This window comes from Scomber scombrus, chromosome 20 (genome assembly GCF_963691925.1).
Source record: "Scomber scombrus chromosome 20, fScoSco1.1, whole genome shotgun sequence".
NCBI lineage: Eukaryota > Metazoa > Chordata > Actinopteri > Scombriformes > Scombridae > Scomber > Scomber scombrus.
The window spans coordinates 1,514,313-1,542,301 of NC_084989.1; the positions used below are offsets into that span (position 1 = coordinate 1,514,313).

Genomic DNA, 27,989 nt, shown 5'->3' on the forward strand with positions numbered 1-27,989 from the left:
TCTTTCACTACTTACAGAGACTTTCATCTTGGGAGAGATGGCTACAGTGCCACAATTCCCATCTTGAAGTGAAAGTGGTTGTCAAAGAAACACTGCTAGAGATGTCTTTTCAGTGTTTAATGAAATATACTGTTTATACAATTATACAAATAAGACAATCAGGCCTACAGTAAGACCATACATACATGTAAAATAAAGAGCTCCTCAAAGTGGCACCCTAAAAATAAGATAAAGATAGAGAGGCCAGACTGTTTCAAAAAATGTACATTGACAGTATTGGTGTCTTTAAAATAATGCAATAATTGATAGTTGCATTCATTACAGTCACTCTGTAAAAGAAGTAGGCTTTATGACCATCCAGGTAGATGTCAGCAAGAACACATAACAACAGTATACAGTATAGTAAACTTACAAATGTGAAGAATGCCTGTGAAGTCCACACCAATGAAAGGCACATCCCTGAGAGACAGGGCAGCCTTAAAGAGAAAGAGTTTGACAGACAAAAAAAGTGAGTGATACACACCAATTGCATTATAACAGGACTAATGACTAAAATAAAGAAATAGAGCTAGACAACAGTCTGCTATACATAGGCTACTGGTTGAGAAAATGTTGAATGGAAAGGAGAGAGCAAAGAAATAATCACATTACTTTGTCAAAACATGTAATTATATCCAGTCATTTAACACAAATGTATTTATTTATCATAAATCTCACCTTACAAAAGCAGTCGTCAGTCAGCAGCATCAGTGTGCACTGGATGGGACTGCTTCTGCACTTGTCGACGGCCCTGCCCCCGCTGTAACAGTCCAACTTGTGCTGAACATATCAGTGATTTTGGCACATTTTGTTGCGTCCACTTGTAGGCTTTTGAGCCTTTTTGTCTCGCAGCTCTTTTGTGGTTTATTAGGCCTACTATCCATTTCCACAGACGGACACTCACTTCTCTCCTAGGTCAGAATCAGCTCAAATGGCAACATTTGATAACCTTGGGAGGGGAGGGGTGGGCCGAGGAGGGACTAGCCCATTGTAGGTCAAGAAAATCAACCAATGGGCCACGTTTCGTGTCTCAAATACCGTCTCGGCTGATAATTAAAAAAAAAAAAATGTAATTATGACAGCCCCGGCCCAAAATGTATGTCAGCCCACCGGGCATTGTCCGGTACGCCCGATGGCCTGTCCATGCCTGCCTCGTACTCATTACAACACTACGGAGGAAAACTGCATTTTAGTGTGGATGGAGGGCTAAAACAGAGAGAAAAAGATCTGTTCATGAGTTTAGCCTGCTAAGTGTGGACATGGTCTGAAACAGTTTCAATGTTGCAACAGTGAATTTTCAATAGTAAGAACACATAAGTTATCTTCAGAAATGCAGCTTTTTATAGTGTAATATCATTTTTTTCTATTCCATGCCTGATATTTTGTTTTTTTTAATCTCTCCTCTTATGTAACCTTGTTCTAATTTATCTTTGGCACATCAGAGTGTTACATAAATGAAGAAGATATGTTATTTCATCACTGCTGAAGCAGCAGAATCTCAGCTGACAGACAATCCTGCATGGCAGTAAGCAGGAGAGGCTGCTCACAGAATGAAGTCAGACCTTTTTCATTACGATGTGTTCACAGCTGCTTTGCTGCCTCAGTCCTGCCCTGTCTTGGCATGATGGAAAATAAAGACAGAAAAACAAACATGCTTTCACTCTTACTATTCCCTGTCAGTTTATAGGTTTTCATTTAGTTTGTAATGACGTTGTCTGCAGGGCTGCTGTTTTAAGTGCAAACAAAATTGGAAATTCACTTGCTTTTGCTTTTTTTTCTTCTTTTTTTAAAATCATGTTTCTGTTTCCAGATCTGTTAAACTCATTTTTTTTCTCTTCTTCTGGAAGTAATGTATTATTCAGTTGGATTAAATCCATAGACCAGGCCACCTGTGGTTGTGGGATTCCTGGATGGAGTCAGCTGTATTCTAGTGAAGGATATTTATACAGCTTGATTTCTAAAGATGTTTGTGAAATCTAGACCGGATCACATTATATATAGCCTTTTTTTCTGTTATATGAGTGAGTTTTGCTATTGTGTGATATATACACATCTTCCTATAGACAAAAGTCTAACAGAAAACACAAGCAGTGATTTCTTTTTGAAGTATTCAGTCATTTTCTTCTAAACACATTAAATAGGTCATAAATGTGTTTCTCAAAAATGTGTAAAAAGCATTTCAACCATTTAGTTTTGAATTGTGGAGCTAGGCTTCACAAACTGTGTTTCAAGATTTCTGTGTTCAGGATTTAGTGGGCGGGTACGCGGCGGTGATTAGCATAAACCCGCCTCTGCTGCTGTAGGTATAAATACATTCAGCGCACACTACTACTACTGCAGACTCCCCCTTGTTCATCAGCAACCATTACATACAAACAATTACAGGCATTCAGTCCATAAGACAACGACATCAAACCATAACTCTCAAATATCTGAAGACCGCTACAACCAACCCTGCCCTATGGAAAACTATCAAGGAAGCCGAGCTCACAACCAACACCCCACTGTCATACATCATCCAGCTACAAAACCACCTACCACCCTGAAACCTTCATGATCCTATGACCCCCCCCCCCCCCCCCCCCCCCCCCACTGAACACTGAACACACAAACAAAACACACACCCACATCAACCCACAAGTAAATTAAAATTAAAAAAGACAAAAAATAAATTAATTCTTTAAAAAAATCTATGTTAAGTAATATTAAAGTAAATAGATTAGTACATGGCAATTCATTTTTAATTAAAATTGTGTTTTAAGCGATAGATAGATAGATAGATGGATGGATAGATAGATAGATAGATAGATAGATAGATAGATAGATAGATAGATAGATAGATAGATAGATAGATAGATAGATAGATAGATAGATAGATAGATATATAGATAGATAGATAGATAGATAGATAGATAGATAGATAGATAGATAGATAGATAGATAGATAGATAGATAGATATGTGACTTAAAAAAATTATAGACAAAACAGAGCAATGCAGTAACCGTAGTATTAATACAGTTTAGTTAGAGTAATAGATTAGTTTTAATGGACAGACGCAAGCCCAACAAAAGTCATTTTTTTAAATGTTTAATATTATAAGTATTATTATCTACATTGTCACTAGTATGGCTGTGATTGCCATCAGATCACCATCATTCTCTGGCTGGTCTGGATCTGGTGTGCCACAGCTGGACTGCTGTCAGGTCTGTGGCTCTGGTAATACTGAGCAATTTTGATGTTGGAGCCGATGGCGTTGCAGTAAATGTTGTACTGGTGGTTGTCATTATGTCAGAGATCGCTGGTGGCTGCAGTCTGATGGAGAACAGTAGCTGGTATAATGTGGCTGGCAAGCTGTGGAGCTGTTGGCAGAAAAGTGCAGCAGCTGCCTCAAATAGACATTGCAGTGATTTTTGGACAGATACACACATTCAAACCAGATGAAGGTTAAACAACTACTAGTCGTTCTGGACTCAAGTGGATACTTTTTGATGCTTATTTTGCAGCAGTATTAAACAATGAAAGGCAACATGTTCTATAAATATAAAGAAACAGGAGTGTTCATAAGCCTATTAACTTACCTAACACTTAGCTGACAAGGATCACAGTGGATGAGTGAATGATGACTCTTGATGTACAGGAGCAAATATGGAAGTAGTGTGATATTGCTATAGTCAGCAATGGATAGACTGGTCAACTAAGCATCAGAATGTGACACGGGAGACTGCTGTTTATTTGAATTCTGAGCACAATTGTTAACCTTAAACTATTAGTTAACATTTTCTACCCATGAAGGGGCAGTGTTTTTTGCATTAGATCCTTTCCTGAACTTTCTCCAAGGTTGCAACGTCTTGGTAAACACAGACAGACACCACTTTGGTACATCAATCACTGCAGTTGCACAAGTTAGTTCTGAAGATAATCATGTGGGGCAGTGTCTCTGGCATTTTGAACAGGGGTGCAGATCTTCTTCCTCAGGGAAACCCCCTTTACAGACAGTGGACTCTCCACCCACAAGTGATGGAGCAAATTTGGCAGAAATGTAGCTGGGCAGCCATAGATCTACCCACTGTTTGTCTTCCTGTTGGATATAAATGCACCAACCCATGGGCACACATGCTGCTCTATGTGTTTGCAGGACATTGACACTATTGTGTACGTAGTGACTATCTCAGCTTGTTAGACACCTTCTCTCTTCACCTATTTGACACTATGCAGGTGGTGGGGATGTGGTTAATTTAACTGAAACAGCTTTAAATAGCTTTAACCAAAGCAAATGGAGTAAAGTGACTCATAGGCTTATTTGTCCATTTGCCCTGCCTGCTTTCAGTTTGCCACAGGATCACCAAAGCCTTTGTGGCTTAGGTGGTGGAGTCAGCCTACAGATGTCCCACAGTGGAGATTTTGGTTTTCTGTCCAACTCCATACTCCTCAGTTGAGGAGCAAAGGCTTAATACATGCCCAGTGCAGGCTCTGTGAACAGCAGGGTTCTGGAAGAAAAGGATCAGCCATTTATGTCCTTTGTTTGCCCCATAAGGACTGTAGAAGCCATATCTCTAGCCTATAGATATAAGGATCCCCCCCCCCCCCCTTCATCCCCACACACACCCAGGGTTTGAGGGCCTTGTTCAAAGGAGTTTCAGTAGAGGAAACTCGTGATGAGCTCGAGCTGGACTACCCCTGAGGGGTAGTCTCACAGGTTTTACAGGCTGGATGCCTCGGGGCCATCTTTGACACTTCCTGTAGCAATGCTAGAGATAGACACACCAGGGTCAGTGCACAGAAAGAAACCAGTCTAGAATGATTTGAGAGGGGACAGTCGACTTTGGTAATATGAGGGGGCATAGGCTGAGCACAGTTCAACCTGTCTGCCACTGACTGATGCAGTGACATTGGAGCTTCTGTAGTTGGTCACGCTGAGGCAATTCCCAATGGTGAAACACCTTCCTCCTTTATCAAAGAAACAGGGATTACGTTAAGTAACCCAAAGATTTTGAGTTACAAATGTATTAGTTTCTCCTCAGTGACTATATGTAAATGTATCTGGTGCAGCTTCAGATTTGACAGTTATAAAGTAAAGAAATGTTCAAAGCTTTGGTTTGTCATATCATTTTCAAACACCAAGACCTTTTTCTGTCACTTGAAAGCTTGAACTTTATAGAGAAACGACATAATGCAAAGGTTAGAAATTGATTGCCTGTGTATCTTTAAATTAAAGATGGATTTATGGAATCTGAAATCTTCTCTGCAATAAAGGTACAAGTTCTGAACCAATTAGAAAATGTTTACTTATTTATCACGATCACCAGGTGGCTCCTCTTTTGAGGACTGTAAAGTCTCTTTAAAAGGAATCAAATCAGAGGCAGATAGCGCATAAAGAATAAGGCAGCTCACCCCCCCCCTACCCACCACTCACCCCCCAACACACCTCTGCTGCCTCTCTCACATTAACATGGGTTGACTTCCTCTCTCCCATATGTTCCTGTGTATTCCACAGCTGTGTCTGTACAGATGGACTCCTCTGAGAGCACAATCAGACAGGCTCTGGGCTGTGTGGCAGAGTGTGAGAAAGTGGCATTGCCATTACCACAACTCCAACTCACAAATAAACAGTCATTCAGCTCTTCTGAGTTTTCTCTCTCTTTTTTTGTCTCTGGCCTTCTTTTCTTCCAGATCACAATAACAGAGACCGTGCTGTTCCTGGTCCAATACACGTCCAAAGAGTTTGACCGGTCAGAGAAGACGGTTGCCACGGGGGACTGCTGTTACCTCAACCCACTGGTGCGCAGGACCTTTCGCTTCCTCGGTAAGTCACATGATTAGGTCTAGTTTTCCAATTCGAACTTTGCTTTTAGTATTTGTGCTTTTAGAATTACAGCATTTTTATGAATGACTGTGGTCCCCTCTCAGAGACTGACTGAAATCTATGTTTCTCAGACAGGATTCATGCAGGTTCTAAACAGGTTGCAGATGTGTCAGTCATACCTGTACAGATGTCATTTCATTTGTTTGGTTTAAAAGCCTTTTTGATAAGAACTGCATGAAAGGAATGAAAGATGGATGGCAAATGAATGACAAACAGTAACAAATAACTTTGTGTGTGACGTGTTGCATTCATCTGTGTAGCTGATCTACTGTAAACAAGGCACATAAATTATCTAGTGACAAACTGACACAATTATTTTTTTTATTTTACCGTCAATGCTCACTTTCATAAATGTAGTATAAATGGCAAAATTAGTTGAAACTGACACAAAGTAATTCCAAAATAAACTTGTATTTGTATTTAGTATAGTGACCAGTTGAGGTGGGTAGCAGCTGCTAGCAGGGACTAGACAGGCCTTCACACCCAAGCCCATAGCCCATAGCTTTGATCTGGTATTAGCACAGGTGACCAACAAAAGAGGTATCAAGCATCAACTTACTGGCCCAGGTCCAACAATAGGCGGATACTTTACAGGAACATCCTCTCACTCGGTCCTCTCAGCCGTTGAGTCTCCATTGTATGTCCCAGTGAAGAAAGATTCCACAAGGATTTGGAATCTGGGGTTGGGGCAAAAATATTGCCATTTCAGGCTGAATTTTTGGGGAAGTGTGTCTAAAGGTGTTTGTTGACTTTGGAAAGGATCAGTCCTTGTAAATGACCTTTAATATGAGCATAGTATTTTTATAAATGTGTTTTTATGTTTACTTAGTAACATTCTTTAAAGCCAGGCTTTTATTTTATATATATTAAGCAGACGGATATTCAGTGCTTTTATTTTGAAAGCGTCTCGCCGAGACCTCGTACACATCAGGTGCTTCGGACTTTACCGGCAGTAGGAAAAGTGTGTCTGCAAGGCTAAGAGTGTGTCTTCAATGCTAAAAGCAAGCAAAGTGTGCCTAACTCACATGGAACGCCCTAGCACCTGGCTAATAAGGGGCACAAGGTTTGTTTTTGTTACCATTTCATGCCATATTTATGTCCGGCTCGAGTTTGGTTGCCGTTGATATTTTCATGCATAAAACGTATTGTGGTTAGCGGTAGCTACTATTAGCAAGGTCAAGTTGCCGTGTCGGTCTGTATTGAATTCAGATGAAGCTATAAGCTAACTCGTAGGTTGTTTTGGTAATGCAACAGGACGTATTTTGTCTGTTTTATATGAGGTCTGCTAAGGTTAAAAACTGTTTATTGGGTTAAAAATGAACGGTTAAAAATGCTAATTTCATGTCAAATATTGTTTTATATTGCACTCTATGTGAGGTTGTTTTTCAGTTAAAATGTGAATTTTCCCTCATGACTGTAACATCAATCGTAGCAGTTAAAATATATAATTAAATTCATGGAGTAAAACCCGTGAGTCTACAATACGTTTGTTAGATAAAAAGAGTTAACTTAACTTACATAATTGTTTAAGATAAAGGCAGTTAAAGGTAATTTCAAGTAAGAGTAAAGGTAACTGTATTTTGTTTTCTTCTTTTCATAGCTCTTACGGTGTGTTTACATTGAATACGGTCCAAGGAATAAAACACTGTGAACCATCAGTTTGAGAGTCCGACCATCATTTAGCCGGGGATGCTACAGTTCTCTTTATCTTCTTTAAACGACAAGGCACACTTCTGTAGGGTTTTCCTGTTGAAAAGTCTGTCAGCTAAGTCTTTGTTTGTCTCAGCAGGAGGGGATAGTCTTCTGTTTGTGATGTTTGTGATGAAGGATTTTCCCTGACTTTAATTTTATCTTCAATGGAAGTTAATGCGGGTAATAACAGATGATGAAAAGAAAAAGTTTCTAATAAATGAAGAAAGTTTTTTTTGGTTCTTTGTTGTGTTCTACAATTAACACTAGATGGTTATCTGATTCAACTCCAGTATATAAACTGCAGTGCTGTTGTGATGTATCAGATCTGAGATTTGAGTGACACAAGTCAAAAGTTTGACGATAGAGCAACAGTGATGTTCACTCATTTGATCATTTAATATCACTAATATATATCTAATTAAGCTATTATAGGCAAATGTTGGTAGCATTAAATGTGGTGTCTAATTACAGAATAATTTGGTTGTAAGGGTAACATAGCATATTTTGGATCTGATACGGCTTTGTGTTTGATTTCTAATTAGACCATGATCTTGTAAATTGGTGTTTACTAGTGTATTAGGATCTCCTATTTGCTTTCTAATTGCAGCATCATTTAAGTGTATGCTGTCTAATTAGGGTATAACTTGAATCTGAATGCAGCAGGGATGGTGTGATGATAAATCTGCAGCCTGTGATAAGTGCTGTACCAGAGTGTAGTGAACTAGTCTCATCTTCAGTCCTTCACCGCATCACTGCAACATACTGAAACTCTTACTGCTGTTGTTTCATAAACAGTCAGTTTATGTTTGTTATATCATATTCAGTCATACTTTAAAACAGGGATTACATCACTTGACTCCATCTTCCTCATCATCCTTTTACTAGACAGTGCATGGCTCCATGAAATAGACAGAATACAGATCCCACGTGTGTCTACACTGAAATGACATCTTCATTCGGAACTCTTGATGACCTAGGTTCCAGAGTATTAGTCTATCTTTTGAAAATACTGTAAAATTCACCAGTCTGTTGAATAGTGCATCCACAGCGTAATTGTATCTCATATCACATATTTTGGGCTGTTTTAGCTAGTAGTAAATAATAATGAAAGGACTGAACTTATATAGCACTTTTCTAGTCTTCACACCAGCTTTTACACTACAAGTCATATTCACCCATTCACACACACATTCATACACTGATGACAGAAGCTACCACATAGGGTGCCAACCTGCTCATTAGGGGGAAACTAACATTCACACACAGTTAGCGCAGCCATCAGGAAGAATTTGGGTTCAGTATCTTGTCCAAGGACACATCAACATGTGGACTGGAGGAGCCGGGAATCAAACCACCTATCATCCGATTAGTGGATGACCCGCTCCACCTCCTGGGCCACAGATGCCCCTTAATGATGATCTAAACTGAAATATTAGGAGATGCATTACTCGGTAGCAACAATCAATTCTGCCATTTTATGGTGTTTCTCTGTTTTCCCTGTCATCTGCTTTGGCAAGCATGGTTGCCATTTTTTATTGACGCCCCTACAGTATTGACAGAGTGACTGCATCTGAACTGCTAACATGTGCCACCTAGTGGTTGTTGCTGCTGCAACTATTCCTGGATACATTATTTCACCCCCCCCCCCCCCCCCCCCCCCCTTCATTGTGGCAGCATTCAAGCTGTATTACTGTGGTAATCACTTCAATTGAAATGAACAACATCTGTAACAGACTGATGACGTGTCCAAGATGTACCGTAATGCATACTGGGATATGCTCCAGACTCCCATGACCCTTAACAGGATTAGCCTACTGTGGGCATAGAAAACAAATTGATGGATGTTCAGACTTGGCTCCTCTATTAATGCTACCAGGAACAGGAATCATATGTGATGACACATGCACATTAGCAGTAGCATACTTTGTACAGCAGTTGGGCCAATACTAACCCTGAGGGTGAAAATTCATTCTTGACCTTGAAAATAGACATTTTAACAAACACGCACACACACACACACATTTTGACACACATCTCCCTGCACAGCATGCAGTACCGTATAGTATATCAACTATACTATAGTATAGCCTTTAACCACACATACATTCCTGCAGATACAATGCCTAAAGAATCCCCTAGACGACCCTCTGATTAAACACACACACAGACACACACTCTCTGTCAAACACACACACACTGCAGCAGAGTGTTGGCCTCTCCTCATCCTCTCTCATGCTTAAGTGAGAGCAGGAGATAAGGCTGCAGAAGAGAATTATTACCTATATCCCTGAGGAGAATCCACTCCATGGCCCAGCTTTACCCTTGCATTTATACAAGCAAGCATGCCATTCACACTGCTCGTTAATGTTAACAGGCCTCTCATTCCAAGATAAAGCTCCTTTCATCCCTAAGAGACTCATTGGAATTGGTTATCATGTATTAAACATAAGTACAGTGTTGTATCTGAATGAAGCTTATGTCTTAGTGTTAATTGATGTCAGTTTTAAGGAGTGACTTTTGGTCAAAGTCTTTTCCCTGCACAGCAGAGGAAGGAGGATAAGCTGCCTCAGCTGTCGACTTTCCTTTGTATCTTTGTGTTCCTTTTAGCAGTGATAAAACGCCACAGGAAAAATCACACCATCCCTGGGAGGAGAAACATCCGTTAAAGAAATATATGCTAATCAGTAGCATAGGCATAAATCACAGTGTGGGTGGGCATGGGGGAGGAAATCTGGTGGACCTAGCCCTTCCAAGACCAATCGTATTTAATAGTTTCTGAAATGCATATGTTAACCAAAATAGGCCATTACAAGTATACTAAAAATGACACTTGAACATAGCCTGGCACAGCAGATAAACCACCCACATGCACGTGCACACACACACAAACACACACACAGAGACAGATGGTAGATGCAAGGACAGTCAACAAAAACTAAAGCGATTAAACAATAATATTGAAATAGTCAATATGTTGAATTATCTTACTTATGATGATTACAGCAGGAGATGATGGGGTGATGCTGAACACTGACATTGTTTCATTTATGTTCAAATACTTCAGTCGGTTTTCTAATAAAGGAGAACAGTGAGAAAGACTTCAGTCTGTATGTCATCTTTGACACCATAATACCAGTTTTTTATCTGACTGACAGCTGAAAAGAGACTTTGAACAGTACAGCTTGTTGCTGCTGGATTAGCAGCCACGTAGGTGTCGTTACGCACGTCGAGGAGAGACTGGTGGAGGAATAGGTGTCTGGGCTGAGAATGATGGCTGGACTTCTCTTGCTCCTGCTGCTAATGACATGTTTTTGTAACAAACATAAGCAAACTGCTTTGTTTTGATGGTATTTATTATTATCTACATTAAAAGCAGATAGCAGCTAGCAGAAAGTAGGCTGGCTGAGTGAAAGAGGAGGTACTGGTCGTTACTCGCAATTTGGCATTTGTGAAAGGAACTGCCTTTCAAAAAATCTGCCCTATCAACATCATCATATGGTAAACAAGTAGCAAGAAACAAGAATTGTTTTATTTAATTTGGTCATGTAGTCTTATAATTGAAACAGTAGTTATTGACTGATATTCACTGCATCATCCAGCAAAAAAAAAGAAGCATTCTAATTGGGTGGGCATTAAGGCTGGGTATCAGTACTTGATACCTTTAAAGGGGCGTTCAAAAGCGTCTGACGCGAATTGAGCAGCAAGTCTACATAGAAAATCAATGTAAATGGTGCGATAACACGCAATTTCATATCAGGCGGCACGAATAAAGCGTCTGAAGCGGCGAGTTTCTCCCGACGTCACAAGCGCGAATGAAGCGATGATCCAAAAATGTATATTTATGATCAGGCGGCGCGATACAAGCAATTCAAGCAATTTTTTCGCGTCAGATGCTTTTGGTGTGTAAACGCAGCTTAAGGTATCGACAGAAATAAATCGAAACCAAGTAGTATGGATATGTTCCCCCATGGGTTTTCATGGGTTTTTTTTCACCGCAGCAGCTCACCCAACACAGCAGATGTGCGAGCATGTAAACATGAAATGAGCAATTCCTTGTATGAAACACCCCAAAATAGTCATAAAATCAGATTATTGTCCATGTAACAACACTAATAAGTTGCTCTTTTAATAGAGGTCCAACTGTGAGCGAGAGGGAAACAGCTTCTGTAAAGCTATTAATGTTGAGAAACTCTGGTGAGTTGCCACATACTAGTCTGTTGTTAGCCATAGTGTAGGAAATTGCATTACACTTGCAGTTGAGTCAAGATATTTCTAATAAAAACCAACCAGTGATTGAGAAATGTGGTCTAATGTTTATTAAATGCTTTGGTGCAACTGTATCATTTTATTTATAGTCTGAAAAGATCGATAGCGGCTAAGTGCTAGCCGCTAAATGCTAATCGCTAATGGATAAGCTAATCGCTAGCTCTGGCTAATGGACCGACTCACACTGTGTCAAAACTTTAAAGGACAATTGCGCTGTTTTCTAACATTACAATCGTTATGTTTTAATTGGATATAATAATAATAATAATTTAATTCATTTTCATGATTAAGTTAATAGCACATTGAAGTGGTGCATAAAAATGTAACAAAACAGTAAATAATTTATGTGAATGTTAAAATAGTAATTGTTTTGACATAAGAAATGCATAATAAGAAATCTGTTACTGTAAGAATACAACTGTTGATATGATAGAGGGAAAATTCATTGTAAATAATTTATTGTTAAAGTTAAAAAGACAATTCATGGAAAATGGTTCATGTTAAAATTACTAGTTGTTAAAATAAAGTAATTGTAAGTATATCCTTAATTGTTGGTTATATGATGTAGGGGAGACTGGGGTAAGATGAGACATTTTTCATATTTAGGATCACTACATCAAGGCAATCATAGTTTTGTCGCTAACTATGTTGTGCATCCCTTTAAACAAACAGAATGAGTGTAAACATAACTGTTTCGATAATATAGCATGTCCAAAAAAAGTGGTCTCGTGGCACAAGTTGAGCCGTACACACACACTTGCTTGCTCACTGCAAGTGCCGGGAGATTGTATAGACATCCCAATTCTCCCGGAAGTTCCGGGAGTCTCCCGCGTATTGATAGTGTCTCCATGACGCCCGCAAATGAGACTATTCCTCCTGGAATCTGGAGTGAACGAGCAAGAGTGCGCACTAGAGAGTGACAGCGCGTGTGTGTGTGTGTGTGTGTGTTTGTGTGACTATAAATTCAGCGTGTGTGAGAGCGAAGCGTCCTTATAACTCTGTGTTGCCGTTTATTAGACCGATCGCACCCCCCCGCCCCCACCCCCGGACAGACACCTAGTGTGTAGGGCCTTAGTGTGGTACATTGCAAACAACTGATGGAGATTATATCACTCATGATTAGTCTAAAAATTGCATCTGTGGTAAAAGGACCCAAAAAAAAAAGGGATTGAGAATCGAATCGAATCGTGACCTTAAAATCGAAATAAAACCGAATCGAGGATTTGGAGAATCGTGACACCCCTACTAATTATCCTACCCAGGTAATAGTAGCAATAGTAGTGAACACTTGGAACAGATACAACACAAGTAACTTTGAACTGAACTCTTGAGCTCTTTAATCATAAGGAGTACCTGTGGATTAAAGGAACAATTAGTGAACTAAAGGACATTTCATTGGAGGTTTTCCACTTCCATAACGGACTATTTCTGTTGATTTTCTTATTTGATTTATTTATTTTATTTGTTATTTTCCATTCTTTCAAAATAATTACAGTACTATGTATTATTATGTATACGGTTTGAGGCAATAAATTGTCACTGTTTAACCATACATTAATTCACTCCCTGAATCATTCAAGACAGCTGCTCATCGGACCTAGATAGATGTTAGTGTCTTATTACTACCTCTGATTGACACTGAGGACGCTACAGAAACATCCCCCGTCAAACAATACCAGCAATCCATCCTTTTTGCACCCAGAGCTGAAAATATGACTATTTGTATGGACTTGCTCACAGCCAATCAATGCAAGCGATATCATATGTTGTGTAAAAATCAAATCATTTAGATGCATTTAAATGTAGAGGAGTGGTGGCATTTTATGCAATATAACATGCTTCTATTAACATGATGGGTATAGATTTAAGTACTCAGTATTGGTATCACTTTAAGGGTACTTGGTTTGGCACTGTTATCATATTTTTTTAAACGACACTCAGCCCTAATGGGCATGAGTGCCAACTGGGTGGCCCCAGGCTCAGCTAGACCCACCCACAGCAATGTACCTGATGTTCATTTAGTCCGATACAACAGCAGTTTAGCGCTACAGTACAAACAGAAACAACTAACAACACCGGATCAAAAGAAACTAGATCATCTAATATGTGCATCAGACTGCAGGGTATTCAGCCTCTGTCAGCTCAGGCAGTGAGACAGCCAAACATGTTTGCCGTCTCTTAGCTGAGAGACGCGGACTGCAGATTGGACCCCGTCCAATCAGAGCTAACTTTTTTGATGACTGGTATGACTTACCGAGGTGTCAGGGAGTGACTTCACCTTTCCACCTGACAGCGCCGACAATGAATGTTTCCTTGTGTAATCTGCAGTTTTATGAAAGTGAAGCATTCGTGGTCACTGGGCAGTGAAGGTGTGCTCTCTCTGTTTCATCCTTGTTGGGATGTCATGAAGTCATAAATGATCTTTGTCTATGGTCTGTTGAGTTGGACAGTTCTAGAAAGCTCTCTGTATTTTAATCTGCATGACTCTCTGAGTTACATGAGAGTTAGTATCAGTCAGTGTCATGTAAAGTAAGGTGTAAGGTTTTTTTTAAATTGAAGGGATTTCATGAAAGAAAATTCAAATTGCCTGTAATGATTATTGTTGTTTATTATTAATCATTCCTCCTTTCTCCTTATGGATTGGATTGGACTGTAACATTTGATTTACAGCTCTGTAATCAAAAAGTAATATGTGCAATATGAAAATTGACCAACTATCCATATATTACTCCTGTTCTGTTCTTTCAGTAGTTAACCCTTACACATTGTTCATAAAAGTGTCTATACCAAATGTTGAACCACAGATGTGTTTAGAAATAGTGGATCTGACTGATCAATAAATGTGTGATTAAACCTTGATTCATGTTTCAGAGAGCACAAAAAACAGCTCCTATCACACAATATCATGTCCTATTTGCCCTAAGACATGAAAATATAACATAGTAATAATGATGTAAATGTATTTTATAACTTTATGGAAGTGTGGGGTTTATTGTATAACCATTAGAGCCATCAGTCTTCACTGCTACATCATAAAAAGAAATCCTCATAACTACTATCTTATTAAAACTATGAACTATTCATTTCACTAAAACACATGTCAATAGATACAGTTCAAATGTGACAGAAATGTGTAGCACATATACAAAAGTATAACATTTTAAAATATTTTTGTGCATTTTTTTGTCAAATTAGGAAAAGTCATCAAATTTCAGGGTAAAACACATTTTAGGTGTTCTTACAAGCTGTCAAATGTCAAAACGGATCAAATTGAACCTGAACAGTATGTAAGGGTTAACAGGTGTCTTATTATGTGACAGCCAGACGCTGCTATAGATCTACATTCAAATGCTAAAACATTGAAGCAGCTATCACGTGTCATGTGTCCTCCTTTTAAACTGTTACTTCATTATTTCTACATATTGGTGATTGACTTTTGCATATTGACAGTAGAGGGAAAATGTGTCATGTGTAGTTGTCGCCTCCTCCTCGTGTCCTTGTGTCTCCTCCTCGTCTCTGTCTCACGTCCTTGCTGGGATGAAGAGATGCGAGTAAGGGAAGCGAGGAGCCGCATTAGCCGAATGGAAATCACCCCTCATCAAACCTGAAACTCACCGTGAAGTCCAGTGTGCTTCCTCGTGAAATAGGTGTTAGAAGATTAATGACATAGTGTCTTCTTGCAGGGCCAGTGACTGAGCTGTATCCAGTGAGAACATGCTGCTGCTGGACAGTCACAGTAGTCACAGTGACAGTAGTCACAGTAGTTCACACAGCAAACTACTCCCCTGTTTCCGTGATGGCTCCTTGGCCGCCCCTTGATAGGTCCTTGACTGGCCGATAATGGAAGCAGGGGGGAAATGCGATGACGTGTCAATGAGGCCCCGACTGTAAACGCCCCCTAAACTGCCTGAGTGAAAACCAGTTGCAATGCTTCATTTGTCCACGGGGAGGAGCAGGTATTAGTGCAGGAGACCCGAGTTAGTTTTACACACTAATATTACTAGTATTTACTTTTATTCTTCTTCATAAAGTAGCCTTATACTATATGTTGTTGTTATTGTCACTGTATCGTCACTATGTGTCTGTGTAATGCTGCTGCTACACTGTCATTTCCCAGCTTGGGATCAATAAAGAATATCTATCTATCTATCTATCTATCTATCTATCTATCTATCTATCTATCTATCTATCTATCTATCTATCTATCTATCTATCTAATGAAGGGTGCAATATAGTTAATCCATTAGAAGGATGCAATTGAAGCTGCTGTGCGCCGGTAAAACACAACACAGCTGATCAATTAACAAAACGCACTATGATTAAAAAGTGCAAGCTTGTTATTCTGAGTCATGCCTGTGTACTATGCAGTACTACAGATACTTGTGTAAAAAAGACTAGTAAAAGACGTACTGATTCAACTCTTTACGCCAGTAAAAGTAAGACTTAGTTTAATGACTTAGAAGTCGCCAAATGACTTACTTTAACGAATTTCGTTAGTTTATATAATGCAGATTTGTAAAATATTACTTTTATGAAGGTCACAGTCACAGACAATAAACTTAGTATTTCATAATTGTGGTAGCAGTGGTGCAGCAGATGTAATGATGTCCACGCAGCACGCTGGATGCAAACTAATATTAAGCCTTTTCATTATAATGTCGATGGACATAAACTGAGTTCATTCATTAGAAGGATGCAATTGAAGATACCGTACATTTTACAGGACCTCTGATTGATCATTGTCACTGTCAAACCAAGAAATAGCCCATGTGACATACCCCGTCTAGTGATTCAAAACAGGACGCGCTATTTACTGTAATACATAGTATTTCAATGGACGGTGTAAATAATGTAAATAATGTCACGACTGTTTTACGACTGTTTTACTATTATTGTTTTTATAGTTTTTTGTTTGTTTTTGTTGTACTTATTATTTATTGTTCGTTATTCTTTTCTTATTGCTGCTATTATATTCTGACACTGATACTGGGTTTCCGTTATCCGGTAATTACAAAGTCAAAAGTCAAAATGAAATGAAATGAATGACGTTGGCGCACAACGGGTTATGAATGGAGGGGGATCTCCCACTCGGGGCACCCCCTGAAACGTCACTTTCTCGTAGCCAATCGTAAGCCCTGTTGAGACCGACTGATTTTCACAATCCTTCTCCTGTGGGATTACCTCCGAAAATCATCATCCAGCGTGTCATTGTCAAAAGAAAGTAAAATAGATAAAACTTTGAACTCGCTTGAGAAAACACGCTGTCTCTGTCCGTGCAGCTAACATTAACCTCAGCTCCAGTGAGTCTGTTCAATGCAGTATATGGGATTCATTTACTTTTATTTTATTTTATAAAACATAATAGTTAAAATAATTTGATCATAATGTAACATACATATAACATAACATAAATATTGAAAGTTAATCATTTTCTGGGAAAAAATGGACACAAGAAAATGACTTTTTCGTACACTTTTATTAGGAAAACACACAACACGCACAAACAAAAGGGTTAAAGGCCGTAGCCAGGGCGCTGTGACTCCGGGTCAGCCTTGCTGGGACTTCGTAGTCTTTCGTTTTTCCGGTTGCGCACCTTCTGCCATTTTCCTTCTTCTCACAGTCCTATTGTGGTTGCCATTGAAGAGATGACTAAATCTAATGATGACGGCCAGTGCAGCACAGAAAAGAATCGAGTCAGACTTTGGTGTCCAAGTGAGTCTGACTAGTATACGCCGTGCGCGCAGAAAAATGAAAAATGGGTTGGAAATTTGGCAAGACCCAATTCTGTCCAATGATAAGGGACCGCAACAAAGAAAAAAGGCTCCAGCAGGCATCTCTGTGGCACTACTCTGGGGAGAGCCGGCATAATGTTCTTTTTACGGATGAAACAACAGTTTCATTGGAGCACTACGCCAGACAGAGTTTCCACAGGAAGGACCACTTCGTTGCCAAACCAAAACCAAAACATCCGTTGAAGCTGCATGTTTGGGGACCGATTTCCCGGTATGGTGTGGGTCCACTTGTTATCTTCGAGGGAATAATGGATCGAAAATACTTCAAAGACAACATCATTAAAGAGCATGCTGCACCGTACATAAGGGAATATTTTGGGTCAGATCATCGCTTCTTCCAGGACAATGATCCAAAGCACACCGCTGCTGGGGCATACATGGCCTCCGAGGGGATCAACTGGGTGAAAACTCCGCCAGAGTCACCGGACTTGAACCCCATAGAGCTCGTGTGGCACTCCATGAAATACTTTATACGAAAGGAGGCTAAGCCAGGCACAAAGCAGGAGCTCGTAGAGGCCATACACACATTTTGGTCGAGTGTCACCGCCGACTTTAGCAACAGACTTATTACAGGACTTTCAAAAGTTGTGAGGTTAATTATCGACAGTGAAGGCGGGCATAGTGGAAAATAAAAGTTTTGTTGTCATTTAATAAAAAAAATTGCAAATGGCCTTTCTTGTCCTATTTTATTTATTTTTTATTTAATATTCATTTTCAAAACAATGACAAACTGTGAATAACTCTGTACACCATATTTCAAGGTGCACACAAGTCTTGAGATCAAAGAAAAAACAATTGGTGAACTATTTACATTATTCGAGCTATGAACACACATTTACTCTTTACAAACTATTTACAATCAATACTGTCACAACTATTTACACAATGTACAGTCTACATTGCAGGCGTCTGCTAAATGACTAAATGTAAATGTTAAGTTTGCCCTGTAATAGGTCTTGAAGGCACTGAGAGCAGGCGTAATAGAGCCGTGGGAGGAAAAATTCAAAGTATTCACAGTTTGCCATGAGACATGCACAGGTGTGGGGGGAGGGGGGCATTCGCTTTGAAAGACAATGGAACAGGCTCCCAACAATCCCCCAAACCCATCCGCACCCCTTCTCAGAAAGTACTGTAGTTGCAACGGCCATGAACACTCTTGCGTGATTTGTGTGGCAATGGAACCAAATAGCCCATTAAGCCCAAACAAAAAGTTGAGCAATGATAATACTAATAAAGTGGATGGGCTTACCTGACTTACAGCATGCACTGAATAGACTGGGGTTGGCTAGCAAATTTTTCAACAATTCTACAATTCAGTTTTTAAGTTAGCAGACGCTGAACTACCCACTACTCATTCTCAGCTTTAGAACTCTGGCATAATTTGTGTGAGAATATTCAAACCAGCATCAAATGAAAGGTTAATTATCCTGTAAATTCCTTGTTTTTACGTTTGTTTCTAATTTCTCACTGTCAAATGTTTATTTTTATATAAATAAAGCTGCGTTGCCTTTTCTTGCCATGCCTAAAATCAAATACAGTCGTTTACGTTTTTCCATTTCGTATACTTGATCTGAGCCTAAAATTGAAATAAAAAGCATTTTTTCTTTCTTTTTGTGTTAGATTCAAAACAAATAACAAAATAATCAGTCAGTAGGCTATTTAATTTTTTGATTTGAAAATGTGTTCCGATTTTTTGCAGTATGAACTCTTGCCAAATCCTGTCACGCACACTTTGTTTCTCTTTGTAGCACAAACATCCCATTCATTTTCCTTTCTTCACTGCTAAACAATAAAAACACTCTTAAAATACTCTACAGGCAAACACACTTCCTGTTAACCAAGCGAACATCCTTAAAGTGGACATATTAAACTAATGGCACATAGCAGAGAACCATAGAATTATCTGTCAAGATTTCATTTCCATCATATAACAACCTGAAGGTTGTAAAGTCAGTTATTTTCGGGTTGTATGCATTTACTTAACAAAGTTATGAAAATGCAGCAGAGTTTTTCCGCTGAAACATTATCAATATATAACTGCTACTGCAAAGACTCGAACCCAAGTTTCCTGCACTAATGACGGACACACTACCGTTACGCCACTGCTCCGGTCCAATGTAATGATGTGTCTAACTGACAAATTCAAGCTTGTATGCATTCACTGAGGAACGATTATGAAAACGTTTCACGTTGTTATACGTCTAGGGTGCAAATAGACACTCCGCATTTTTTATTCAAGATAGTCATGTATCTGTGTCTGCAAATTGTTTGCTCAGTCATGGTCTTCCTTGAAATTTAAAATATTTTTTCTAAGTTGTGGTGCGTGCATATAAAAAGTCAGTGGGTTATGTTAGGTAGTAAGTAAGTTTACTGGTTCGGATGACCAGTAAAAATTCATAGAACTTGTAGGCTATTCTGTGACAGAAGCGCCATCTCCTGGTCATACCCTGTATTACAATGAATAGGTGGGTTTACAGGAAAAGATAGACACGCCCAGGAGAAGGAGGGGGTTGCTGAGTTGGCTGGCAGTCGGCTGGGAGTCAGCTGCCATTCAGCTGGTTTTCAGCTTGAATGGGAACTTTAAAGGGGCTTCATCTGTAGCACGCTAATTGTCAGTTTGTCCCAATTCGACCTCAACTTAACAGTTTTTTCAAGATGTATATATATTTTGTTTAGTATTTGTTCCATCAACTCCTCTCAGCATACTTGACTCTTTTTTTTACACTGACAGAAGAGGGTTACATAAAGGTGGATAGCTTCCCAGATAATAAACTATGATAGCTTCCTCTGTTATCGACTTGCATTCCTTGAAGGTCAGCACCGTCTAAATGCTAATCTGTCAATCAATTACCCCGATTTTGTAAAACCAAGTTCACAAGAATTTCAACATGATGCAAGAGAGCAATAAAGGGATGTTGCAGTGATGTTTGTCACCTTTAGGCTGCTGTGACACCCGACCTTTACTACTGAGCACAGTGTTCTTGTACACTGAGGTGCACTGACTTTCACTTTTACCTCCTGCTCATCTGGCCAGGTGTTTCCTGACTTCTTAGAATTATTCATAGTGATGTCACAGTTGTATGAGGTCTCAGCTATTACTTTGCTCACGATAGTGTTATTAGAAGTTATATAAATAATGGACAAAACTACAAAAATGTTCGTTTAGGATAATGTTTAGAGGGTGATGCAGATGCTTCAGCAGTCCTTTTAATGTTAAGGTGAGAGGTACAAAAATAGCCTCTGCCCTTTAACTACATGCTCACAGCTGACTGAAGCAAACTGCATAAAAAGATGCAGCATGTGCTCCTCTTTACCAGCATCAGCTAATGAGCCTGTAGTGAGCACTAACAGTACCTCTTTACAGCAGCATTAGCAGCAGCAGTTATCCCAAATTACAAAAACACAATTTAACATAAACAATGCTGAAATTTCATTACATACAGTGTGTGTGCCCGTGTGTTTTATGGAGCATTTGGTCTGTGGATACGGATAACGACTTCTGGCAGGCTTCTTGGCACAGCGAGTGAGCACAGATGAATGAATCCAGTGGAGAGTCTGCTGTGCTGTGTGGAGTGATCTGTTCTCCCCCCCGTGAGACCGCATGCTGCCGTTCCCCTCACTCAGAGAGCCGGAGTCAAAGGCCTCCTGTGTTGATTTGACTTGGTGTGTGGAGGGATTTGTGTGTGAGGGATCAGAGGGCATGAGTCCAAAGGTTTTACAGTGTGAGGATGGTACAGAAATACAGTAACTGAACTGCAAGGCTCTAAAGAAACAAGCATGATGATGAGAGACTATATGTGGGGGCTGATATATGAAAGCACCCACTTCTTAATCTGTTGTAGTCACTTCTATCTAACTTTACTAGATGGTTAAAAAAGGGAAATTATCAAATGTTACAGAGAGATTTAGTGACCTCACCTCAGAAGTTCTGCTTCCAACAGTCCAGTGTCTGGAAAGTTCTGCAGCATCCCTCCTCTGCACATGAGTACTGATCATCTGTTATCTAAAATGAGAATATAATAGCTACAATTTCTGTTATTTACTGAAAGTGAATGATGTAACATTTGAATGACAGCTTTAATGATAACCTTTAACACCTTCAAAAATGTATGCCAGCACAAAAATACATAATTCTTTTAATATTTCCACTTTTTTCACATTCTGAACCACTACAGGAAAAGTCATAACATTTCAGGCTTCAACAATGTAGTTTAGGTTGTTATTGTTTTCAAATATCAAACTGGGTCAGATTTTATCCAAACTGTATGTAAGGGTTAAATAAATGGCCTTCGGACACTAAATTTACACGTCTCATATTTGACCCTTAATCTTGATTCATATGTTATGTGAATGAAAATGTGCAAATTCAATCATTTCCCATTTAGAATTGTGTCAATTTCAAAAGTTTAAAGAGAATAACAGCTGTTGTCTTTACTTTTTAGACATAAGCAATTAGGAAATAACACTTATTACCCAGGAACATATATTGTGTTACATAGTGTGATCAGTATCAATATCACACTGTTTCTCTCACCCAGAATGCTTTGTTCTATCCTATAGCTTTCATGCAGAAGCTTCTCTTAGATTCCCTCTTTTATGTTTTTCTGGCCTCTTTGCCTCCGTTTGCTAATGTCAGAGTGTGCCAGTTTTTTTGCACGTGACATATTCCATGTGCTTGCCCAGGCTGTGTGTGTGTGTGTGTGTGTGTGTGCATCAGTGTGTGTATGCTTGCACATGCTTGTTGGCAGCTTTTACATCTGCTGAGGAGCAGATGTAAATGCAGCACAGCATCATGTGAGTTGGTCCATCTCGCAGCTCTTCTCTTTCACTCAGGCCCGGCATTGCTTTGCATAATGACTCACAGGGCCGTGCTGTTTGGGAAAGATTAAATTTAGAACACAGCCGAGGGTCGTGGTGCTCTCACACACTCATATTCAGCAGTGGTTTTTTTTTTTACCGTGCTGCATTTTAAGGCTTTGCTTGTTGAACTTCTCATTGGGGAAGTTCATGCACGGCCCCCTCTGTCAGCAACATTATGCAAAGTCTGCATAACACAAATGTTTTAAAAAAAAAAAAGATATGAGGCTAGTCCTTTGGGAGCCCACAGCACTGGTATTTTACAGTTTAAATTGTGCCAGTATTGGTCAAGACCTTTTCTTTTCATCAGCAGTCCCTCAGGAAGAAACACTGCATGAATCCTCACAAATATCATTTTCAAGCTTTAAGAAGCAACACATTAGATATTAATAAATACCAGCAGTGTGAGAGAGAATAGTGTAAATGAATACTTTACTCACAATGGGCCTCATTCACAAACAGTGCGTACGAACAAATCTGTGCTTAAACTGTGCGTATGAACATTTGACACACAAATCTGATATTCATCAATATGTTCTTACCTAAAATTTGTTTGGTTGAAGTAAATGACACACACACACACACCCATTAAATCATGCACTTATTTATTTGCGAGGACATCCAATAACTGTTCCAGTGTTTCATTCATGTTTTCTGTTGCATCATCCAGGCCTACAAATGATATTCTTAGTCTAATTCATTCTCTTCATTTAAAAAAGGGTTCCCCAGGGCTCCTTTGTAAAAGAGGTTTTAATATCTCAATGGGACTTCGCCTCGTTAAATAAAGGATAAATAAAAAAATAAAAAAGAATAAAAGTTTGTTCTGATTGAATTGCACTCGTTAATTTCAAATGACACAAGAAATTACAAATATTATCTTAACAGTTATGAAACAAGTGACCTTTGGGTGACAGTTGTAGGTGATGTCATCACTTTCTCCCTCGTTCCTTGAACTAATTCCTCTTAATAATAACTGTTGAATGCTGCGTCTCTCATCCTGGACTGTCAGATCTGGTGCTGCTTGTCCTCCTCCTGGCTCCATTTTTATTTGTATTTTTCTGGTCTGCGATTCACGTTTAGGCATCAACTTTGATGTCAAACCTCTTTTTTTTATATTTGTGCCACCGTCTGAACCTCAGGGGACCGCCTAGGCAGCCTATTGCAGCCTACTGCAGCCTAGGCTTCGTTTTTTTTAAAAACATCGTCACTCCGGAGGACACGCAACAGCAAAGTGTCAGAGACTTTTTTGGTTTCCACCACTGACACAATTATTTCAATTTCTGCTGTTGTGAAGTTCTTCTGATTTTTACCTTTTGGATCATCTCTTATAACTCAACTTCTTTCAACTTGTCTGTTCAGCACGGCGCTCTCTTCATGATGCAACAAACAAGGATGTCCTTATATAGAGAAATAGAGGCGTGGCAGTATGATGACTGCAGATAGTGGACACGCTCCTGTCACTTTACAATGATTCTGATTCACTAACATACGCATGGTGCTGAGAACAAAATTGGCACATGTCATGAATCCGATGGTTATTTTGCACAAGCGCTTATTTTATGTGGAGAGTAAGAACATTTCTGTGCACTTATTAGGAAATGAGGCCCAATGTATCTACCCAGCCTTCACACAGTAAATCTGACACTTAATTTTGTGACTTATTTTGTCAATATTTTTGCCTTTTAAAATACTCAATATGTAAGATTAGCTGACCATAGAGTCATACATTCCTGCTGTTACTCGGCCATAAGACACAACAGACTATATGATGGACTAGTCAGAGCTTCATGACCTGTGCTCTAATGAGTCCTCATAACAGAGCACATCGTACGTCAAGTCAAGAGGGAGGGGTTCCTGCTGCATCACATCTCCCACTTTGATAAATGACATGGGATATAATAAGCAAAGATTGTCCTTTGTGCTCATTTTTGTTCCAGACAGCAGGGACTAAGCTTTATTCATGTTCAGCAACTTTACATTTATTGTTTCTTACTAAAACACACAGTGTGCATTCATGAGGTCTAACACATGTGTTATGTGGATTTCCTTCCTTATAAATCATTTACAAACCAAAAAAAAAAGAAGAAAAATCAGACACATTCATCAGTGTCAGTCATCTTATTAGAGGAGATGGAACAATTAGAACCTATGAATCCATCACAGCAGCTGTACAATGACACAAATAAAGAAGGAACGCTTTGACATTAAGATACTAAAACACATTTAAAAAAGCAAAGTACTCTGACTTACATGAAAGGTGTCATGTGACAGTCATAGAGATATTAGAGGAGATAATATTATCACCTATATGTGATGTTACACTGTCAGCTGCCACACAGCATGCTACTGGAAGTTACTACTGAACTATGAAGTCTAAATAAAACCTCATTTGCAAACCATGATGTTAATATTGTGAACGTTAGGCTGAACGACTTTGAAAAAAACCCATCTAATTGCAATTATTTAGTCTGATATTGCAATTGTGATATAATTTACAATATTAAAGCTGCAAGCAGCGATGAACAGACCCTCGCTTCCCCTTCACATGTCAGGCTGTGGTGCAGTCTATTGACACATATTCATGTTCAGGGCGGGACCCTCATCATGCGTGAGAAGTTTGGGGCATTTTGCTAACTTTTTATTTGCAACTGAGCGAATTTGAAGTTGTTTTGGATTAAATCTGTAGGAGGAGTTTGTTGCAGTAGGAGGCGTGGAAAATGGCCGACTTCCTGTTGGAGTTAGGGTATGGGTCCAAGAGACTTTTTTGTGCAACTTTACATGATACATATGCATACTGAATTTCGTTTGTCTATGTCAATCTGGAGTGATGGGCTCAGTTTTCTTAATTTGCCAAGGGGGCACCGTAGAGCCATTTTGCCCCTCCCATCTCTGCAAACCATAAAATACTACATGTTTCTACAAGTATGACACGTGTGTAAAGTTTTCAGGCACATTTAGGCCACCACAATAATAATAATAAGAAGAATTCTGTGAGATGCAATAGGGAATAAGAGGGAGTGATTTTTGTTTTCATCAGTTGTTTTTTTTTTTCATTTTTTATTGAAAATCAATGTGTTTAGCTGGATGTGTACCAGGCTCTTAAATTCTAAAGGTGAACTGTGGATTTTTGGGGTCTCATGAGGAGGACAACCTTCTCAATTCTTGTTTGATATATTATTCATCAGGATGACCCAACAACAGCTCATTTCATCAAGAAGAGCTGTTCTCCATAATCAACACTCAGCAGCGCATCAGAAATCCCCTCCCCCACCTCTCAGCATTAATGTTTCCTAATCTATGTCACGCTCCTCTGTCAGTAAGAGCAGCGTCTCCAGAGGCTGCAGTGTTGCTGATGTTTCAGTGTTTGTGGCTGTAGAATGCTGCACAGCTCTGACTGAACACAAACATCCTCCCTGTTCCTCTGCTTGGGTTCAACCTCCCTCCAAGGTTGCTCTGCATCACGAAGCACTCGTTTAACGTCATCTACAAACTGTCTCTCATTATGATCATCTTTAGCTGCTGCACTTAATGCTGCACACTCTTTGCTGCAACCCTGTTTCTAATTGAAATCTTCTTTGAGTTTATGTGATTTTGTAGTTTTTCGTTGGGTGTCTGTCCATCCATGAAGTTATCTGCTCCAGTCAATTCCAAAATATTATGAGTGATGTAGTATGCAGTATTACAGTAAAAGTACTGCAGTATTATGAGCGGTGTAGTATGCAGTATTACAGTAAAAGTACTGCAGTATTATGAGCGATGTAGTATGCAGTATTACAGTAAAAGTACTGCAGTATTATGAGTGATGTAGTATGCAGTATTACAGTAAAAGTACTGCAGTATTATGAGCGATGTAGTATGCAGTATTACAGTAAAAGTACTGCAGTATTATGAGCGATGTAGTATGCAGTATTACAGTAAAAGTACTGCAGTATTATGAGCGATGTAGTATGCAGTATTACAGTAAAAGTACTGCAGTATTATGAGCGATGTAGTATGCAGTATTACAGTAAAAGTACTGCAGTATTATGAGCGATGTAGTATGCAGTATTACAGTAAAAGTACTGCAGTATTATGAGCGATGTAGTATGCAGTATTACAGTAAAAGTACTGCAGTATTATGAGCGATGTAGTATGCAGTATTACAGTAAAAGTACTGCAGTATTATGAGCGGTGTAGTATGCAGTATTACAGTAAAAGTACTGCAGTATTATGAGCGGTGTAGTATGCAGTATTACAGTAAAAGTACTGCAGTATTATAGTGATGTAGTATGCAGTATTACAGTAAAAGTACTGCAGTATTATAGTGATGTAGTATGCAGCATTACAGTAAAAGTACTGCAGTATTATGAGTGATGTAGTATGCAGTATTACAGTAAAAGTACTGCAGTATTATAGTGATGTAGTATGCAGTATTACAGTAAAAGTACTGCAGTATTATGAGCGGTGTAGTATGCAGTATTACAGTAAAAGTACTGCAGTATTATAGTGATGTAGTATGCAGTATTACAGTAAAAGTACTGCAGTATTATGAGCGATGTAGTATGCAGTATTACAGTAAAAGTACTGCAGTATTATGAGCGATGTAGTATGCAGTATTACAGTAAAAGTACTGCAGTATTATGAGCGATGTAGTATGCAGTATTACAGTAAAAGTACTGCAGTATTATGAGCGATGTAGTATGCAGTATTACAGTAAAAGTACTGCAGTATTATAGTGATGTAGTATGCAGTATTACAGTAAAAGTACTGCAGTATTATGAGCGATGTAGTATGCAGTATTACAGTAAAAGTACTGCAGTATTATGAGCGATGTAGTATGCAGTATTACAGTAAAAGTACTGCAGTATTATGAGTGATGTAGTATGCAGTATTACAGTTAAAGTACTGCAGTATTATGAGTGATGTAGTATGCAGTATTACAGTAAAAGTACTGCAGTATTATGAGCGATGTAGTATGCAGTATTACAGTAAAAGTACTGCAGTATTATGAGCGATGTAGTATGCAGTATTACAGTAAAAGTACTGCAGTATTATAGTGATGTAGTATGCAGTATTACAGTAAAAGTACTGCAGTATTATGAGCGATGTAGTATGCAGTATTACAGTAAAAGTACTGCAGTATTATGAGCGATGTAGTATGCAGTATTACAGTAAAAGTACTGCAGTATTATGAGTGATGTAGTATGCAGTATTACAGTAAAGTACTGCAGTATTATAGTGATGTAGTATGCAGTATTACAGTAAAAGTAGTGGTTTGGTCCTCTGACTGATATATTATTATTATGACATCATTAGATTATTAATAGTGAAGCATCAGTGTTAGAGCAGCATGTTACTGTTGGAGCTGCTGGAGGTTTGGTGGAGCTGTTAACATCTGAAATGTGAACACACACACACACACACACACACACACACACACACACACAGACACACACAATTTTAACACACAGTTTTAATATGAATATTTAATTTTAAACAA

The 27,989-nt window shown here is 39.0% G+C and overlaps 1 protein-coding gene across 1 annotated transcript in view; it reads left to right on the forward strand.

Moving 5' to 3' along the window:
* plppr5b (phospholipid phosphatase related 5b) overlaps positions 1 to 27,989 on the forward strand; it is a 121,677-nt gene that overhangs the window by 44,915 nt on the left and 48,773 nt on the right. The window contains exon 2 of the mRNA XM_062441689.1: positions 5,711 to 5,843. Coding sequence (XP_062297673.1) covers positions 5,711 to 5,843 — 133 coding nt within the window. The remainder of the gene's footprint in view (positions 1 to 5,710; positions 5,844 to 27,989) is intronic.